Here is a 19064-nt window from a genome sequence, read left to right on the forward strand (position 1 = left end):
ACCATATAATGATCTGACCTTGGTCTTTTGTGATCAGAGCTGGTTCACCAAGACTTATTTATTTCTCTTTGAGGAAAATCCTCCCCCCACCCCCTGCCAGCCCCAAACCCAATAATAAGGCAAAATAGCTTTCTACTTAATTCTTTTACAAAGTGAAGAATAGAGAAGCTCAGCATTACTGAGTGAATTCTCTTTTTACTATCTTAGATTAGCAGGGCACGTGCTGGCCACAGTCTCAGTTTGTGGTGCCTGCAGTGTAACTGTAATGTCAGCTCTGCTGTTATCAATTCTGTGTAAAATATTTTATCCCAAGCAGCACTGGGAAACCTGGAAAGCTTGGCTGGGCTGGATCTTCGAGAATTATTTCACTATGTTGTGGAGTGCTTGAGGCTTCTTTTTGCATTAGTTGGAGTTCATTGCCCTTCACCCTCTCTGTTCTAAGATGCCTTTTTTTCATTGTACACAGACAGATGTTACTGGACTCCAGGAGTAATGACAGGGCTTTTCTAAGTGGTGCACAGATGCAGTTAGGGAAGGAAAACTCAGGCTGTAATTTTCTTATAAATCTAGGCAATCAACACTTAGACCAGTCCTTCTGTCTCTGAGGAGAGATTGGTTCTGCCTTTCAGAGTGAGCCCTCCAATATTTTAATTCTCTGTTGCTGACAAAAAAAAGCTCATCTGACATCTTTTGTCTCCCTTGGAACCTACCCATGGCAGACCAATGTGATCCTTAAAAATGCCTGCAGGAAAGCAACAAAACTCCTGAAGCAGCTGTGCTCAGAGATTGAGAGGCAATGGAATGGGTGCAAGGAATGCAGTGCTCAGGACCTGGAAATGGGTGGAAAGATGGAGTAGGCTTGGCACTTTTCTGGCATTTGCCAATCGATTCTAAAACCAAATTGTCAGGGTTGTGTTGGAGATAAAACCCTTATCCCCTCTTCCAATTCTGTTTGCTCTTACACTGGTTCTTCAGAGCCCTACAGTGACCAGAGCTCACACATGTGCATGAAGGGATGCAGAAAGGAAAGTACATTATTTTCCCTGGGCTGTGAGGTACCAGTGACCCTGTTGGAATGGATGTAGCAGCTGTGGCTCAGTCACTGGGGCAGCCACTCACCTGCCATAAACCTGCAGGGACTGCTTCACTGGGAGCTCACTGTTAAATGTAATGGAAAATGGCAAAGCCAGGGAGGTGATAGCTGGGAATACTCTACCTAGGTCCAGAACCTCCCCATGTCTGAATCTCTGGCACCCAAGTTAGCATGCAGAGCTTGCAACCTCAGTGGATAGCTTGGAGCAGAGCACTGCAATGCCATCATGTTTTGTAACTTTAATTTTTTGTGGGGCTTCAGCCTTGCATCCAGAAATTGGATGGACCTTCTTCTATCACCTTAGCTTCCTCCAGTGGGGGGATGTTAGGAAAACAAGTACATTAGGAACAGTGAGGGACATCAGTAATAGATGCCAGGTAAGTAAATTGAGATAGATTGTAAGCATCTGGATGTGAACAGTGATAAAGCTGACTGTTGTCTATGTCACTCTGCAATCTGACTAAAAAAGCAGAAAAATAAAGTGGGTAAGCAAAGGAGAAGCAATGATGCATTTAAAATTGTATTCAGATTTAATGGCCTCAAGGGAGATACATAACATGATTTTTATTTTTCTATAGAGTCATGAAACACTCTAGTGTCCTCAAATGAAATAGACTGCTGAATACAGGCTGCAAAAGTTTACCCCCATGAGTAACTATCCATGCACATCTTTTTGTTTTCTGTAATGGGGCAACTACTGTGAGTAAACTTATACCCACATGTAAAGTGTTCTCCCAAGTGAGACCTATAATCAGAGGAGTGTTTTTCTATAAATGGTGTTCTCAGTTCCAGCAGCTGTGGTGCACACAGCCTCTCCTTACTGATAACATTATTTTCTGTAACTATTTCTGCTTACATGGGAAGTACCATAATGGTGAAAATTACTTTGTACTTCTATGGAGAATAGCACAACCATGCATTTACTCAAATAACATGTAATTATAACACTGAATGCTGCTTTTCTCTTTCTGTGAGCACAGTTTGGGATTAGAGCTGTTCCCTGACACTAGAAAAAAGCTGGTGACCACAAAACAATGTCAGATATTGTAACAGCTGGGGCTTTCCTGTGTAGAGTCCAGAAGAGTAAAAAGGCATCATGCAGAACTGTGCTGTGCAGAAATACCAGACTCTGGAGCAATACAATAATATAGATCAGAGGCATTGTACTGGTGTGGAAGCACTGGTTGGTGCCTAAGATCACCAGTGGAGGTTTCTTCTGCTTCTGGTCCAGGCCCATTCATAGAAGCGCTGGTTGAAGTGGATGTGCAGATCCAGTGATGGTGCTTGTGACCCATTTGGCAGTTTGTGGAGCAGAACTCTGCATGAACATGCTGTGACACAGAAAAGCCTTTGGCAGATTAGCTGGACAGCCCTGAAGTGGCCTCAGGCAGGTGGGAATAGTGTGGCAGAGGACTTTGCTCTGATGGTCTGTGGGGGCTGGAGAATGTGCAGCTGTAACAAGAATGTAATGGGCTGGAGTAACCTTGGGTAAAGGCTGCCTTGCTGTGACAATGAAAAGGTTTTACAACCAAGCATGTGGCTGTTGCCAGTCAGTCACTCTTTGCCAGGTCAAACACATGCTTTTTGGATGGCTTCCATCCCCACTGGCACCTGAAATTTAACAAGCAAATGCTTGCTGTGCCTTGTAATTAAAAGTGAAAAGTACATGTGTCCAGTGCCAAAAAGATGAGGGAAAGAGGGGAGACATGTTGTTCTGACCTGCTCAGCAGCAAAACAAAGATAGGATGTTCTTTGTTGGGTCCATTATGATGGCTTAGTCCACTCCTGTGCATGCAAATTGGATCCAACCTTAGATTTGGCATTGTGGGCAGGTTCAGAGGGCAGCCTTAGAGTATCTGTGGTTTTTTCCCAGTTCTGAGTTTAGTCTATGTCTTACAGCCATGATGTATTTTCATTTCCCACCTGCTAGTGAGGATGGCAGAGTGGTTTTCCTTGAAGAGCTCTTGCTTTATATGCAATTTAAACCTTAATTTGCTCCTGATCCTCAGGGTTTCTTACATGGTGCATCTGTGCTCTTGGCAGCTGCTGGAGGTGGTGATTAAAATGGAGTGCCTCTCCATAGGGAAGGGAGTGTGTGAGCTTGGAATTCTCTGAAGTGTTTTGTTTTGGTATGGCAATTTCTGGCAGGTATGGCTGAAGTGCCAAAAGCCTCTTGCAATTTTGTCCAAATGTGAACAGTTGATTTTAATTTTAGTCTGGGTTATAGATATGAGAGACAATAGAAGACAGCAAAAGATTAACGAGGGTTATTGCCTGTAAATAAGTGTGGTAGGCTGATGTGCATCTCCTCAGAGAAGGCAAGGTAGTGCTGGTACTCACTTGGTGCACTCCACCAATGCCCACTTTTGTTTCAAAAACCCTGCTGTTTAATGTTAAAGAAAATTTTTGAGTTTATTACTTTGTTTCTGGTAATGGTTCTCTTATTTTATGTAACCTCTACGAAAGACAACACATTCTGCAGAGGCAATGGACCTGCATGTCACCTGAACAGCATCATGTACTCTGATCATTCTGTCTCAGTGCTGCAGAGATGGGTTCCCCATGGTGCTGCTGTCCTCTCAAACCAGTCTGGTGGATTAGAGAGGTGTCAGTCTCTGGCACAACTGGAGAGGTCCTTCAGAGGGGTTGAATGCTTGCAGAAACAGCTGCTGATGTCTGAAAAGTTCAGTGGCAAGCACTGTGATTCTGCAGACTAGAGGTTGTTTTGTAATTACAAAGAATTCCTGATGGGAAAGAAGTTCTGGAGGGAGGTTAGTGTGAAGTGTCTAAAATGTCTTGAGAGAGCTATTGGGTTCTTTGGTCACGGTAGATATAATGCAGGCCCAATGCAAAAGTCTCAGGGAACTCTTATTTCATTGCTGAGTTTCTATGGGTGTCTAAGTCATTTTTCATTATCCAATAATAAATACAGTAGTGAAAGTCACCTTTAACACTTAAAGATTGCTTGGGTTTTATGGGATTGTATTGAAGTGAGTGCCAAGGTATAAAAGCCTTATGGTTGAGGTACTTTTATAACACATGCTTCATAAACCCTTATAAAGGGAGTGCAGTGCACTTCATCCTTTAAGATTACAGCACTATGGTTCTGAGAGTTGGTGATCTGGTGCTATATTCATTAATTAAATCTGCCATTAATGTTAAATTTCGGGCAATAAGAAGTGAAGTTACAAGAAGTTGAAATGGGGTAGGTCCAGACAATTTATCTCTGATGAAAGCTCAGTGCCCCTTTACTGCTTGACTGATGCCCACAGGTTATCCTTAATATTAAGGAAGTTTTTGAGCCATGTGAAGGAAGAAGGGGCCCCAAATCTGGGCTACTCTGTAACACAAGGGTTTGCAGAGAGCATTTTCCTTTTGGGACAAAAATTAGTATTTATATAAAAGCTGTTGTTGCCCTCTTAATGGATGTCTTGTTTGGCTTCCCAGAGAGCAGATGTCCCTCTTGTTACAGCTGCTGATCCCTAAATAATGGAGTGAATTTCTTTGCTTGTATTTCTCTCTAGAGCAGATTTTTATCAGTGACATGTCCCATTTTTCCCATCTGACTGATATTCTTGGTGACTAGAAAACAGAGGTTGCTTTCATTTCCCCTTGATTATTGCAGAAATCAACATATCACAGGGCAGTGAGCAGGTATTTAGCCATCTCTGGACATCTATGGAAGTTTGTATAAAGTTAAGGTGTGCTTTCCAGAAACCCTCTTTCTAAAGTAGTGCAAACCCTTCAAAGACAGCTTTAGCTTTATATTTAGATTTATATGGGTGTCACTTTTGCTGGTAAGTAGACAGTTGTGGTGCCAGCACTTTTTAGTCTCAGAGGGAATGGGGCTGATTTAATTAAACTGAAGATTTTAGTTGAAATAGCATGTAGTTACAAAAGAAGGGGAAAAAGGATGAGATTTTCTTTGCAATGAGTTGCACCTGTCCTCAATGGGAAGGGTTTCAGATATACTGTACAGCTGTGTTCTAGGAGATTTGGGTTGTGTTCAGATCTCTGAGGGCATCCTTTAGCTAGCAGGGCAAGTAATTGCAGTAATGGTGTTGGAGAGAGAAAGAATGGGAGGGGAGTGAATAACCAGGTATTTTTCCAACAAGAAATTTCAGATGGTGAAACATGTAATATAAAATGCTTCATGTAAAAATTACTTTTCCCTTAAGAGAGTTCCAAGCTGTTCATATTTAACTTGTGATGGACTGATGTTTTGAAGAAAGAAAACAACTTTTGTATTTTTAAGCCTTTAAATGTCACTGGATTTTGATTTCTCGGTTTTGAAAGGAGGAAAGGACATCAAAAATTCAAACAAAGCAAAAATCCTCCACTTCCTTGACATTTCAGCATAAATTGTTGAAACTTGTTGGCTTTTTAAACTCAAAGCTACTATGAAACTTTGTGGGAAGAAGACATGGGGCCATACAACCCATCAAATGTTTTAAATCAAATTGGAAAAGAAAAATAAATTATATAATTTTTCTTTTTAAAAATCTGATTTGTTTTGTCATTGATGATGTAGATGTGGCCAGGCTTTAGGAAGAATCTAAAATATTTCTGAGTTGAGGGCCTTGTAGAAGGAGGCAAAAAAAAAAAAAAAAAAAAAAAAAAAAAAAAAAAAAACACCCAAAAAGCCTTTTCACTTTTAAGCCAAAAACATTCCATATGGAAATCCTTATGAACCTGTAAACATGAAATCTCAAGTTTCTGTCTTTGCAGCAGTGTTTGTGGCAAAACTGCCTTTTCAGTTACAGGAGAGAATAGCTCAGTGCTACAGAGTAAATTCTAGTACTTTGCTGAGGAATTGGGTTTCTTTTGAATCTATGGAGGCTGGCATGGTTTGTAGGTGTTCTGTTGGTTTTGTTTATTTTTTTAACTGTTTTGTTTATGTTATTTTAGAATAGCCTTTTACAGTTGAATGTGACTAGGACCTCTGAAAAGAACAGCTTCTGAAAAGTGCACTAGAGTGAAGAGGAGAATCAGGAGGCTGTACACAATGGTTTAATGCTGTCTATCTGTTTCTCAGAACAAAAGACATTTATTTGAACCTACCTTTTTTATTCATTTGACAGCTCTCTGGTGCTCCTTTGCTAATGTAGCTCAGTGGTACCATTGCTACAGATTATTGCACCTATAAAACTGATCTGTGCTGATTTAGGGAGATGCGCTTTGGTAATTTACAGTGAAAATTTATGTTCATTGAGAAAAATAAAAGGTTGAATTGAAAGCTAATATTAATAAAAATGCCATTTATGTGGCATGGGTGTTTTTGTTTGTTTGTTTGTTTATGGGTTTTTAAATTTTGTTTTGTTTTGTTTTGTTTTGTTCTTTTTCCCATGGTGGTTTATTAACTAACTCAGCTGTGTACAAGACAGATCTCTGTTGTGATCTCTGTGCTCAGGGCACCTGTATCTCCATCCCTGTCTGGGCATGTTGTAGCATTGTGCCTCATTACTGTCCAGTTCAGTATTCCACATGACAGCTGTCTTTGTGCCTGGCTACCCTGGCACAGAAGAGGAATCCTAACTCATCCATGTGCACATAACCCATGTAAAAGCAATACCATGGAAGGTATGTGCATTTACCCAGTGACAGACCTGGATTTTTGATCTGGCTAGCAGGAACTCAGGTTCTCAGTTAAAAATCCTACCCTAGTTTTTATTATATTAGCCCCATTAGAAGGCCTGACTTTTTAGTGGATTTATGCTGTAATATGGTGTCACTTTCCTTCCTCCCTACTTTTGTATTTGAGCTTCTTTAAGGGTTCTATACATTCTCCAACAAATCTGAGTGACTCTGAACTACAGCTGTGGTTTGTGTGCCAAATACATTATGGCAGGCACAGGTATGACATCTCCCTTCCTTGTTCTTCCTGAGTGCAGCTTGTGCTGTTTATTCCCTGGGGTAGATCCCCTTGAAGTGTTCAGAGCTGGATGTCCACACATTGTAGTTAATGTTCTTGCAATGTGGCCTCTCCATATCATCTTTCTGTGTGCTGCCTCACTGGTGTCTGGTGTTCTGCCCACCTGGAGTTCATTCACAACAGCTCTGTATGTGTCCCCATTGTCCCCAAAGCTCCTGCTTTAAAGGAGATGCACCATGTCCCAGCCAGCTCTCTTCCTCTGCATCCATTCCTAAGGAACTATCTGAAGGTTAGTGTGATTTTCAGCCTGTTTTGTTCAGACTGGTGCTTGCCATTCATTGTTCCCTGGATTTTGAAGGTCAGGCAAATGTATGTAGCATAAACTAACTCATCTCAAGTATGTTTTCAAGGACTCACCATTGGCAGTAACCAGTCCTGCCTGCCCTTCCCCTCTCCACTTAAACTAGAGAAAAAAGCAACTGAAAGGAATACTTTATACATGCCTGTATATATATTAAAAAAAAAAATCTAGAATGTGGAAAGACCAAATGTAATTTCCTTTTAAATAAAGGCTGCCATTTAATTTAATATTATAGAAAATGATTAGATCGTAAACCCTTATAAATTACATTTGACAACTCTCTGGTGCTCCTTTGCTATTCCTTATGGCAATTATAAATGGCAACACAGGATGCTGGCAGAAATGCTCATTCTAACTGGAGTTTGTTTATTGTCTCTTAATGAAAAGTGATTAATCTAAATCACTACTGGGGTAGATCCTTTGTCCTGGTCCCTTAATGAGTAGTGGTAGTTTCAGGCCTTTGACAAATGTCCTGTTATTTCCCCTGCCAAAAGTTTCCTCCCCATATAGCTTCCAGGAGAAAAAGTAGACACAGTACAAAAAGAAAAGCCCAGAGCCTGTAACTTTTCTTTTTCTGTGTGCCATGTAACAAATGTGTGTGCCAGGCTGAGCTGCATTGCTGGTGGTGGGATTTTGTTTTTCACTCAGATTGAGCCTCCTACCTTTTCCATCCTGCTCCACGTAGGACCAGCTTTTCCTGGGAGGATGGATGGCAGCAGAGATGTTGGATGTTTGTTTCTCCATTTGAAGAATGGAGAGTGGATGTGGGAACTAGGTGAAGGCACAGGGCACAATTTATGTGATGTCACCTCTAAATTCAACTGTTGTTAGGTTCCTCCCCCTTTCCCAGCTTGGTGGTTTTATTACCTGATCTTACAACCATTGTTATATATCCAGAAGCACAAACTGGCCAGATTTGTGAACCATCTGGTGGAACTACTTCCTTTCTTATCCCATGTGACTATCCACCAAAGTGCTGCAATCATGTGTGAAGTGGCAGAGGGGATGTTTTGTGTGTGTGCCACTTCAGGCCCATGCCACTGTTAGCTGTCTTATGCTTCTTATTTGAGGACAGAACTCCAGCAGTGACCTTTTAATATACAGCATTGTCAACCTTGTAATAATCTCTTACTTCAGGTGGGAAATATTTTTATTCTTGAAGTATCCATTATTTTAAGATCTCTCAGGATTGTCTTGTTAAATGGGCAGGCTTACATCCTTCTTCCATTCCATATATGCAAGTAATTTTTACTGAACTATGTTATAGTTCTCTAGGACAATATGCTTTAGGTGAATAGGGGTATACAATGTCTTTGCAGTCTAAGTCAAAAGTGACAGAAAAAATATCATCAAATAGTTGTGAAATTGTTATTGTTTGGAGTATAATGAAATTGCTATTTTGATCTGATAAGAAAGAAGCAATGTACCAAAGCATTTTTCTGAGTGGAGATCTTGGAGACCTCTTCTCAGGCCAATTCCCAGGAAGTTGCCTATGGGAAGGTTTCTCATTGCCCAGACTGTGCCCCAGAGCACAGTGCAAGTGCTCTTCTTCAGGACTTGTACTGTAGCTTCCTGTGGGAATGGCTGCAGAGTGATTTTGGGGCTGCTAAGTGTTGATGTGAGGGATGTTGGAGGTGCTTTGACATCAAGGTGGATTCATACAGATGGCTTCACTCTGGGAAAACCTTCACTTCTAGCTGAGCTTTTTATTTCTTAATGGAAAGGATCCGAAGCCATTTACGTTGTTCTTCCTTTCCCTTGGTGACTTCATGGAGTTAATGAGGTGCTTAAGATTAATCAAGCAGTGAAATTTTTTGCTTGATGAAGGTTTAACATACCAAGGGTTTTACCATTCCTTGTAACTGATTTTTGCTGTCAAAATTAATGCATTTACTGTAGTCTTGGAGTTGGAGCTCTGTGAAGCTGGATAAGGGAAGTCAGTGTGGACAAAAAACAAAACCACAGTGGCTCTCAGCTAGATGATCATTCTGCAGTGAGCTAAAAAAGGCCATTCCTAGATCTGTTTTCCTGCTGAAAGACAGTTTCTATATTTGATTCAGCTGCTGTATCAACAACCTGCTGTGTTTAGAACAGCTCTAATTTATTTCCCACTGTTTGCCTTTATTTTATGGTACTGGTATTTGCTTTAATGTGAAGTCATTTTCTCCAGATGTTAATAAGATGGTGTTAATGTTTCCACAACATTTTTCTTCATAATGTTTATGTAGAGCTTGCCATCTGATAGTGAGGAATCAACCCATTTTAAAATATCGGTAATAATTTTCTAATTAAAATTAGAGGCTCAGAAGTGTTCTCCTCCTCCCTGTACAAATTGAGGTCATGCACTTTCCTGTGCTTGGGGAAAATTATGTTTTCACTGACTGAATGAATGTCTCTTACTGTACAAATTGGGAGTGTGATGTACAAAAGCACGTCAGTGTTTGCTCATGTGCACGTGGACTATACCCAGATGCCAGCAGCTGATCCAGGATTCTGTGTTTCCACAGAGGTGATGCTCACATTCATAACACTGCAAGCTGCCAGATAATGAGCCTTGAATCTCAGGAATGCTCTAGTTTTTACTTTTGGAGAGAGGATTCCATGTGGGGCGAGAGAGGTGATAGGCAGAAAATGGTCTGGGAAAGCCTGGTGTGGCTGCCTGAAGTTCCTATATGCAACCAAAATCAACTTTGATGCATAGAATTTTTCTTTTTTGCTGGGCTTTCTGAATTTACCTGGAAAAAAATGAAAAAAAGGAAGTGCCAAATAAATCAGCAAATGATTTGCCAAAGAAAATGAAACTGAAATGCAAAAAACCCATCCTAATTCTAGGGGATGTTATACTCTTGAGTGATGTTCTGAATGCATCTAATAGGAGTCAGTGCTGTATGACCTCACTCTTAAATGATGTTCATTTTCACTTTTCCATTAACACTTTCCTTCCATTTTTCTATTTAGATCATGCTTCTGAGTGATCCAGAGATAGAGAGCAGCATCCTCATCAGCTCTGATGAAGGAGCTACCTATCAGAAGTACCGTTTGAACTTCTACATCCAGAGCTTGCTCTTCCACCCCAAGCAGGAGGAGTGGATCTTGGCCTACAGTCTGGATCAAAAGGTAAAAAATTGATTTAATGTTTCAATGATTTTGAGCCAGGAGTTGAAGGAGATATTGTCTAGAACTGCTCCCTTTCAGAGATGGTGAAGAATTTATAGTGTGCTTTGCTGTTCTCACTTTGCAGGTTTAAATGTGCTCAAAAGCCATGCAGTGACTCCAAAGCCAGTTTGCTAAAAGCAGCTGAGTGTTAGAGTGATCATGATGGGTGTGGAAACTTCACTAGTGGTGATCCTATGAAAGATGAAAAGAATTAGAGATTTGACATGACATATGGAGCTGTTCTAAAAATCTATTGATTCGTAGGCTCTGATTTTTGTGCTGTCTCTGAGGATGGAGCACTCAGGCTGAGCTGGTCTGAGCTGGCTGCTGAGCATTGAGGGGTGCTCATTCTGCTTGCAAACTGGAAGTCAGGGAGCAGCAACAGGTGACAAACTCCTCTGTGCCACTCTTAAGCCTCTTTGCAGTGTCTGTGAGTGAGACATCTCCAGTCTGATACTTTGTCCTTAGCAAGTTTGCTTTTAGATGGCACTCATCTGTCTTGAAAGATGCACCTGCAGTGGGTAGTGAAGTGCTGTGGCTGAGGAGATTTGTGCTTCAGTGCTGCAGCAGCAGTCCCCACTACAGCCCAAAGCTGAGACATACACAGGATGGTCAAGTTAAAAAGTTTAAAACTTGCCGAGCTTTTATCTTTCCTGGTTTATGTTTCTGTCATCCCTAGACTCTAGAAAGCAAAAACATGCTGAATATCCACTAAGTTTCTCTCACTGTGGTGGGTTGACCCTGGCTAAATACCAGGTGTCCATCAAGGCCACTCAGTCACTCCCCTCCTCAGCTGGACAAGGGCAGAAAATATAATGAAAAGCCTGTGGGTCAAAGTAAAGGCAAGGAGAGATCACTCAGCAATTACCATCATGGCAAAATCACACTCTGCTGGGGAAATTAATTGAATTTATTACCTATCAATTCTCTGAACTGTACTTTATCCTACCTTACTCTATCAATAAGAGTCAAGTAATGAGAAGTAAAAATTAAAACACCTTTTTACCACCCCTCCCTCCTTCCCAGGCTCAACTTCACTCACAATTTCCCTTTTTTCTGCATCCTATCAGCAGAGTTGGATAGGATATAGGGGCTGAAGTCAGTTCATCACATGTTGTCTCTGCCTCTTCTTCCTCCTCAGGGGAGGACTCCTCATTCCCTTTCCCTGCTCTCCAGCATGGTTCCCCTCCCATAGCAGACAGCTCTCCACAGGCTTTTCCAATGTGAGTCCTTTCCACAGCCTGCAGTTCCTCAGGAATTGCCCCAGTGTGGATCTTTTCATAGGATGAACACTTCAGGAACAGACTCTTCAACATGGGTCCCCTGTGTCACCTTCACAGTCCTTCCATGGGTCAGGGGGTCAGCCTGCCTCACCATGGCCCTCACTGGGAGCTGCAGGGGAATCTCTGCTCCAGCACCTGGAGCATCTCCTCCCCTCCTTTTCCACTGACTTGGTGTCTGCAGCGCTGCTTCTCTCACATATTCTCACTCCTCTCTGGCTGAAGTTGTTTCTTCCCTCACTTCATGAATGTGTTATCCCACTGTCACTGATGGGTTTGACCTGAGCCAGCAGTGGGTCCATCTCAGAGCTGGCTGGTGTTTGCTTTCTTGGCAGCTTCTTGCAGCTTTTCATGGAAGCCACCCCTGTAGCCCCTCCCTGCTATGAAAACCTTTCCACACAAACCAGTGCATTAACCTGGCAGGTGTGGGGGTGTGTTCTGGGTGGGATTTTCAATTTCTGCAGTTATTCTTGAAGATTTCTAAACTAGTCAGTCTCACATCTCAGCTACAGGAACAATACAGCTAAAATTCTGTGCCTCTCTGAGAATTTCCTTTGGAAGGGTAGTGCATATTTTTACCAAACTAGTTACTGAGAATATAACCAAATAATTTCCTATTGCTCTGCTTCCCACTTGCTAAAAGAATGCTGTGGCAGGCACCAGGTGTTTTGCTGCTGTGCTGCTGCTGATGCTTGAGTGACATTTGCAAGAACAAAGGTATTGTAAATACACTCCTTTCATAGTATCAAGTCCTTACTGTATGAAGGAGTTAGTCAAATGTCAAATAGTTTTCTACACTCAGAAGATCAGTGTAACAGGGATTTTGAAGTAGGCTGGAAAGACCATTCTATTTATTTGATGTCAGAAAATGGATTGATGCCACTTTTAAACTGGAGGTAATGATTTTGCATGATCCTGGTGTTTATACAGACAGGCTTGGAAGAACCAGGCACCTGATGAGGTGGTCATGTATGTGAGAAGCCAGATGAGACATCCTGAGTGTGCATTTGCAAAGAGTCCATCTGCAGTGAGTGTGAGCATCTGCTCTTGGGCTGGAGCGCTGTACTTTCACTAGCAGAGCTTTGCAATCTTTTTTGATGTTAATCAGTGGAAGGAGAAATGAGAAATCAAAAAGAAAACAAGGGAGGCACAGGTGATTGACTGTGAGGTGGTACTAATGTCCCCAGTACAGCAATAGCAGGCCAGGAGCATTTTTGCTTCTGCTCCTTCAAACTAATGCATCTGTGTGCATACCTCAGCTGCTGTCTTCTGCCCAGGAGAAAGACAAGAAAAATGAACTGAGCTAGAAACACTCTGAAGCTGTTTGCATTTTATCCCAGAAACCAAATAAAGTTGTTTGAAGTGCAAGAACAAGGATGAGTTGGTCCTGTAGCTTGTTGGTCAAATGCAATGGAGCAATTCCAAGTTCAGGTTTTTCCTTTATGTCTGCCTTTGCTGGCCACTCATGATGCTTTCCTGCACTGATCAGAAGTAGTGCTGGTTCAATGTGGGTCCTGGATTGGAGCCATGGAGCAGTGCTTTTCCCAGCTGAAATGCTGGGTTAACATACCAGAGGTATAGATCTGTGCTGAGCCATGTCTTGGGTTAGTAGGAGCTGTGAGAGAACTGTCACTCTGACTCAGGATCACTTCAGTGCAGCTGCAGTGCAGTCACTGAGATAATGGGCAGTGCTGTTTGAGTGTGACACAGGGCCATGTGAAATCCCCAGGTGGAGAGGCCATTGTAATGCATTCCTGCATGGCTGAAAACAGGCACTGCCACAGTCGAGTGGGAACCAGAGGTCAGCCCTCTCTTAGGTCAGGCCAGTACAAGAATAAACTGTCTTTTAGGCTTTAAGTCTTGTATACTTAAGAATATTCATCATGTCTTTTGCATCTTGGTAAGATTTTTGTGACTGTTCACCCTTTCTCTCTAGAAGCCAGATCTGGATCTCACACCTTCCCAGTTTATTGTGCCATTCTCTCCTAGATGTGGTTATGGGCTCATGCCAATGGCAATGACCATTTTGTCTCTCTGCTGCTCACCAGAAAAGAGAGCAAGAGCTTTTAAAATAAGTGTCTAGAGAGGCTGCAGTGGGCTCTGCAGTTGTGAGGAGGCTGTCCAAAGGGATGCCATGCTGGCAGGGGCTATTTGTCCAACTGCAGCCTAGCTCTGCTCATCCTCCTCTGTCCTTTGTTTTTGTGCCCACTTTCCTGCAAATCAGGATGAAGTTGCCTGGCACAAAGCAGGTGGAGATGTATCAAACAGTGCTTGCTTTCTCCATTCATATGTCCATTTTGGGGGGATAAAACTGCTCTGAAACACTTCTGATTTGATGCATGAGAGGGAAATAAAATAGAAAGTTTCTCATTAGCCTGTAACCTGCGGGTAATATTCATCCCCAGATCCTGTGACAAGGAAGGTGACTTGCTGTATGCTCTGCAGTGCAGCCACTGCTACAGTGGGACACCATATTCTTTCATCTCTCTAAATTTTAGAGTGTGTTTGACCCTTAAATTCTATTTTAATGACTCCATTAGAGGCATATTTAAAAATGCAAATAACCCTGAAAACAAATCAAGTACCTACAGTTTGACTCCCAGAAGCAGAAACTATTAAGGGAAGATCTAATCTATCCACTTATAACTGTGAGTGTGTAAACAAGTTGGAAAAAATAATTTTATAACTAAGATTAATATATATGTATTTCAGATTAATATTTTTTCTTATTAGTTTACTTTCAATTAAACATAATAATAACGTGATGTTTTAAGCAAGCTGTGGTCAACTTGGAAATTAATGAGAAGATGAATCTGAAAATCCATTTTGCTTAGTGTATTGCTCCATACAGCAAAATTAAATGAAATAGGGACAGTTCATATCCCTACAAATAATGGATTTGATAACCATCTAGATCAAAAGATTTTAGAATTGTTTTGCTTATAAAAATAGAAAACAGTATTAATGTTTTGTAAGTATTTACAAATAGTGTTTTGGATCTTCCCTTTAAATAGTTTTCCTCTCAGGTCTTGTGACTTACAGTTCCATGGCTGTGATTCAAGTATTTTTTTTTTAATTTTTTTTTTTTAATTACTGTTTCATCCTAAACATGCCTTCTTGATTTTGGCTAATTTCTGCACAGTTGACAATGTTAAGGTATTTATCTAGTTATTAAAGAAATTACCAACCATCGAAAAAAAACCCATCACATTTTGAACGTCCTCTTAACAAAATTATTGTCCTTTCCAAATTGTTGTTTTAGAAAAATCTATTCCATACTCTACGACCTTGTTTAAGAGGAGGAGCCCAATTCTTCTCCACAGAACTGTTCCTTGAAATATGGCTTCACACTGAGAAAGCCAAAGACTTTGTGGTGTTTCCTCATTCATGAACTGAAATAAGTGAAAATAAAAGCAATTCAGTCACCAATTCTTTATTGTCACTGCCATATAGGTATTGTCCTGCTTTTCCTGCTTAGGGCAATCCCCAGAGGATGACTGAGATGGAGTTCAGCAGGATTTCTGAAAGATATATGGCTGTGTGTCTGCTGGTTGCTTTGTTGATTTAAGGACAAATCACATTTGTTTTCTCTTTGTAGCATCCAAGGAGTTATTGAGGGTGCTCCCTCACTATGAGTCAATGCAGCAGATCGTTCCTGTTCTTAATTTTTATGGCCAATTAGGACCCTCCTCTGCTTTGCTGACTCTCCTGTATCATCACATAAATGCAGCAGGGCTGAGCCAAGAAATCTGTGTGTGTGGGCAAGAACATGTAGCAAGTGCACAGACCCTGATGTCTTCTCACAGAGTGTAAAGCACAGGCTGCAGGGATTTTTTCAAGGCTTTTAGCCAACATGGGTGGGTTTACTCATTCCCCCTGAGCAGCCATGTGCCATTGTGTAACTATCAGGTCCTGGGAGATTAAATGCATCTTGTGAGTTGAAAATCTTGGATCTCTTCCCAGTAGCTTTGTGTGTATGTGTCTGCTTTATTGATAAAATAGTGCAATCTGATGTGTGCAGGGGTTGGTGCTGTCAATGACCCCCTAAAGTGGCCTTTGGCAGAAGGTGGACACTGTGTAAATGTTACAGACAATTTGCTGCAGGTCAGGCTGGCTCTCACAGGGAGGGTCCGTGTTGGCACTGGGATATATCACCAGCACAGGGAGGAAATGGTCCTGCAGCCTCCAGGCTTTGGGGGTACTTGCAGAAAATACATAGGAACCCATTTTAGGCGATCCTTGGACCAAAATGTGAATGTGGGAAGGGGAATGTATGAAAAAAGTGCAATATTGTCTGTTGGAAAGTGTGGGGAGCTGCTCTGTGGAATGCTGTGAAAGCTTAAAATCTCCCAGCACAAGCTTTAAAGCAGAGATTTCATCACTGCCATTCACAGTGACTGGGGAGGAATACCTTGAGTTGATCTTACATTTCTGATGCTAAAATGTTGTGTCTGATTATTTGTCTCATTTATCCTTGGAACCAACTAATTCCCAGTAGGCAAAACTTCCCAAACTCGGATACCTCTGTGGGGAATGGATGAGTCTGGAGGTAGAAATGGAAGAGAGTTTCCAACTCCATGGTTTCTCTCAGAGTGACATTAAAACTTTCAGAGCAAGATTCACATCCCTCTTGCATGAATATTTGTTTATAAGATACTTTTCAAAAGGTAATTTGTTTAAAGGAGAAAATATTAGTAAATAGGGAGAGAAAGATTTAAAATATTTCAAATCACCATTGTTAAGAGAAAAAACCCAGTATGCAAGGAGATACAATTCCACCTCTTCCTTACAGACCAAACTGTGATTTGGAACCTGCTGGGAATAGGTAAGAGACAGAATAATACAATAATACACCAATTTAAATTCCCCAGCTACACCATTACAGATTCGAGAACATTGGATAAACAGGAAGTTTGGCAATCAGTGGCTTCTCCCTCCACAGAGCTTAATCTTCAGCAGAAAGTGAACAAAAGAAAGTGGGTGTCTCATTATCTCTTCGAATGAGGTGATAAATTAGAGGTGCAAGATAACATTCTGCTGTATCACCAAGTTGCACCTGGCAGACAGTATCAGGTCTGACTGGGAGATTCCTTTGGTGTGGGAGAAGTTATCATCTGAAAATTGGATGCAGTGCATGTCACAGCCTTGACTATCTTTACTGGACACTGCTGAATTTATAAAAAAAAATATCACAGATAACTAGGACTATATGGGAAAGTTTGTATGGGCTGTTTTATTTATTATTATTTTTTATTTGTGCTAGACAACACCAGAGCCATGAAGGCAGTGTCTCTGCTCCAGGTAAAATGGTCTCCTGGAATTTAGGTCCAATCTCACAGTCTGCCATAGAGCAGTAAGGCAGCTAGGGGTTGGGGTTGTTTGGTTGGGTTTTTTTTTGGCAGTGTGCTGTTGGGCAGGGAGCTGCCAGAGAAATCCAGGGGGAGTTGCTTGTAGTAATATAGGCACCTTATTCCGAGCAGTCATTCATCTTTGGGATTCTCTTTGTGATGAGCTTTTTTCACGGACATATGGAACAATCCAATTTGAAAGGGATCTCGAAAGATCAACCTTTCATGGGAAAGGAAACTGGGATGTGATTACCTGGCACCCAGTCCAGCCCTGTCTTGAAAGCCTGCAGTAAGTGCTCCTTGGTCTCAGATTTTTGTGTCCCTTAATGAAACTTATGCAGACAGGAGCTTCATGGTTGTGTTTGGGTGAAGTTCTTGTGCTTTGAGTTGGAGCTGCTGGTGCTGAAATGTGATTCCAGGACAGCAGCTACTACTGCAGATGTGCTGAAATGCAGCTGTGAGGGTTGCTATGTGACTGAAGTGAGATGTGACTGGCCCAGACCTGAAGGTTTTCTTTCCTTAGGAACTGAGGTATGGGGCTGATGAGGAGAGGCAGCTTGGTGCCTGCCTCACATCTCATTTTGATAAAATCAGCAGGCACCCAGACCTGTTACTCGCTCCTCAGCAGCACCTGCTCCTGGAATTTAAATGTAATTGTAGTTGTCAGAAATTGTCAGAAGTGTGATAACTACTCCTTTTATCAACAACAGCTCAAGACTGCACCTCCTTGGTAAAACTCAGCTTTTCTTAGCAAGATGTGAACATTACTTTTAATGAGGAAAATAAGTTCTTTCTGCTCCTGCATGGATCCTCATGGTAGAATCACCATTTAATTGTATGATGTGAGAGAACATACCAGGGCTAGTTTCTCATCATGGTTCATTGATACCTGAAGAGCACAGTGACTGTGATTCCAGTCCTATGGATACAATGCACAGCTTTCAGATTTATCTTGCACCAGGCACTTGACATTTGAGCACCCCACAGAGTGAAGCTGGAGGCACACCTACTGCATTCTTTTCTTCACCCCAAAGGAAAAGAGATTGAGGAAGCTGCCATAACAATAAGTCCTACAGACCTGCCCTACTGAGGAAAGAAATGATGTATGTTGCCCCCCTGTAAAGGAACATATAGTGTTTAATGTTTAATACAAGCCATGTTATAGTAGCTGCTCATGGAAATCTCAACCATACTGACTGGTCCATTGTAATGCATATTCATACTAAGAAGCAATCCCTGCTGAGAGTGCTTGCAGTTAAACATTAGGCTGCCAGACAAAGTGGTGTCCCCTGAGTATCTGTAGTGTGTTCAGGCACAGGTCATTAAAGTGTTTCACTGCCTGGCTACCACTGAGGACTATAACAAAGTCAGAAACTGAACGTGGATTGAGTCCTGTTCCCATGACTTAGCCACAAATAAGCCTTTCATCTCTTTGCCTTTTGAATACTCTTCTGAGAACATCAGGTTCTACAAACATATCATGTGTCTGTGTTGCTGGACAAGCCACCTGCCAGCAGCACTTCCAGGCAGGCAGGGCTCCATCAAACAGATAAACTGAAATGTTGGAAAAGTCAGAAAAACACAAACCAAACAAAAAGAACCAAACCCCACACCAAACTCTTGATATTGGGAATATTTAAAGGCAGTTTACTGAAGTCTCTTCTTCAATATGATAATGAACTGAAAAATTGAAATCACTTAACTTCATTTACAAATCATGAATATGTATCAGTGCCTTTAAATGAAAGGACGACTAAAACAGATATAGTGTTTGTTCAATTCATTAAAAGGAAGACAATTTATCAGGAGGTTTTTTCCACCCTTAAACTAAAGCTATATGCAAATGTCAGTAAATCAAGACCTTGCACTAATTCTGCAGCATGATGAATATTTTTATAATCCTAATTAGAACCAGTCATTTAGTTCAGCAATTTCCCCCAATCTAGCCAATTTG

General features: G+C 41.4%; 1 protein-coding gene across 1 annotated transcript in view; it reads left to right on the top strand.

Moving 5' to 3' along the window:
- SORCS3 (sortilin related VPS10 domain containing receptor 3) overlaps nucleotides 1-19064 on the top strand; it is a 260476-nt gene that overhangs the window by 133595 nt on the left and 107817 nt on the right. The window contains exon 4 of the mRNA XM_056494921.1: nucleotides 10285-10443. Within this exon, the coding sequence (XP_056350896.1) occupies nucleotides 10285-10443 (159 nt within the window). The remainder of the gene's footprint in view (nucleotides 1-10284; nucleotides 10444-19064) is intronic.

Source organism: Oenanthe melanoleuca, chromosome 6 (genome assembly GCF_029582105.1).
Source record: "Oenanthe melanoleuca isolate GR-GAL-2019-014 chromosome 6, OMel1.0, whole genome shotgun sequence".
In the NCBI taxonomy this organism is placed as follows: Eukaryota; Metazoa; Chordata; class Aves; order Passeriformes; family Muscicapidae; genus Oenanthe; species Oenanthe melanoleuca.